The 1,631-nt window shown below is 41.2% G+C and overlaps 1 protein-coding gene across 1 annotated transcript; it reads right to left on the minus strand.

The window, feature by feature from the left end:
• Positions 1-15: 15 nt before the first annotated feature.
• Positions 16-1,168, minus strand: LOC108630069 (venom protease-like). The gene is given in 5 exon segments (XM_026817770.1): positions 16-196; positions 258-409; positions 466-564; positions 640-936; positions 1,009-1,168. Coding segments are annotated over 5 exon segments (864 nt in total). The 3' UTR covers positions 16-40.
• Positions 1,169-1,631: the final 463 nt, after the last annotated feature.

The raw sequence follows: 1,631 nt of genomic DNA on the forward strand, positions 1-1,631 counted from the left end.
CCACGCACATCCATAGATAGATTAATACAATGGCATCGATTTATTGTAAATTTGATATAATAAATTGGAGGAAGCTCGTAACCCTGCTACTAAGTCCAGGAAATCCGGGCTCGGCGCATTTAAAACCAGAAGATATTACTCCAATTTCATAGAACCATCTATTTATCGGTAACATCACCGGACCACCACTGTCACCCTGAAATAATTAGAAAAATACAGATTGAAACGAGGTTAAAAATCGGAAGTTGTTCAATTACCTCGCAAACATCTCTCCCACCGTTTCCACGTGTGCATATCAACCGATCATCAACGATGATTGAACTTGTGAACGCAGAAAAAGCCGCGGCTCAAGTTTGGGTGGTAACTACTGGTATTTGTACTTCTCTAAGTACATCGCTCCGTGGTCCATCTGCGTTAAAAAGATCGGAAATAATGGAGAATCGACTATCATTGATTGATACTCACTTAAATAAATAGTACCCCATCCTGCAAGGAAAGGCCTAGTGTTTACGAAGTCCCGTTCTGCAATCTTCCCCACAGGAAGACAAATGGGATGTATATTATCTAAAAATACATTGCTTAGAAGAGAACCAGGTATCATTGTCTAAGTGATATGGAATTTCAGAACTTCAGGCCTACACGTAAATTGTACATCACGCTCCAGTCTCAGGATAGCAACATCGTTTATATGCATACTCTTGTTGTATTCAGAATGAATGATCTTTTTCTCGAATCTCAAGTCAATGGGATGTGCTCCATCGTCGTCTCTCTTCAGATCCAAGTCCCCGAGGCGAACAACGACAAGGTCGTTACGTTCCGCGCAATGGGCAGCGGTTAATACGTGTCTGGCCGATATGAGAGAACCACCGCAATTCCATTCCAATTCAGAAGTTGGAGTTTTTTTAAATCCTAGTGCAGCCATCCAAGGCAATGCGTCTGAAATCAAGTTTTGTTGGGTATAATGAATTAATCACTGAATCAAGAGACGAAGTTTATAATGAGACATACTGAGTTTCGCTGGCATTCCACCGACTATCCTCGGGCGAAAGACATTACTGAAACCGCACTGAGGTGGAAGCAGAGGTCCGTATAAATTTCGTTCCGTCGAGCCTCCCGACTTGCCTGGGNGTTCTGGGACACCCTGTATAGAGATCAGTAGGTCTTCCATAAGGTCTTCTATTTTCTTTCTCTATCTGAGTATACAGTACTGCTAGTAACAACGAAATTGAGCCAACAAAAGTAAAAGAATTGATTTCTCGATTTAAAATAAAAAATAGGAACTGCTAAAATTTTGAGCTAAAAATTGGACTGAATATTTCTTCTTTTGTAAGCTATCGAATGTCGCAAACTGCAGTTCATTCTGCTCAAGGGCACTTTTGACCAGCGGTGCTGTGAAAATGATCCGCCAAGCCCGATAACTGATAGTATACAGCAGGTAATCTCCGCTAGGATTATACTCGAGTCTTCGGGTCGAAAACATTCAAGTCTTTAAAGGGTTTTCAAATATCTATTGCAAGGTGAACATGTTCTTTTACGGGAGAGTAACGGTAATTTCCAACGACGCGAAGAAATGCAAACTATTGGTCTTGCGTCCTGTCTTACATTTTTACAGCAGCCTATAAATACATGCG

The sequence above is a fragment of the Ceratina calcarata genome, unplaced genomic scaffold (genome assembly GCF_001652005.2).
Source record: "Ceratina calcarata isolate Rehan_Ccalc_2016 unplaced genomic scaffold, ASM165200v1 scaffold649, whole genome shotgun sequence".
Classification (NCBI taxonomy): domain Eukaryota; kingdom Metazoa; phylum Arthropoda; class Insecta; order Hymenoptera; family Apidae; genus Ceratina; species Ceratina calcarata.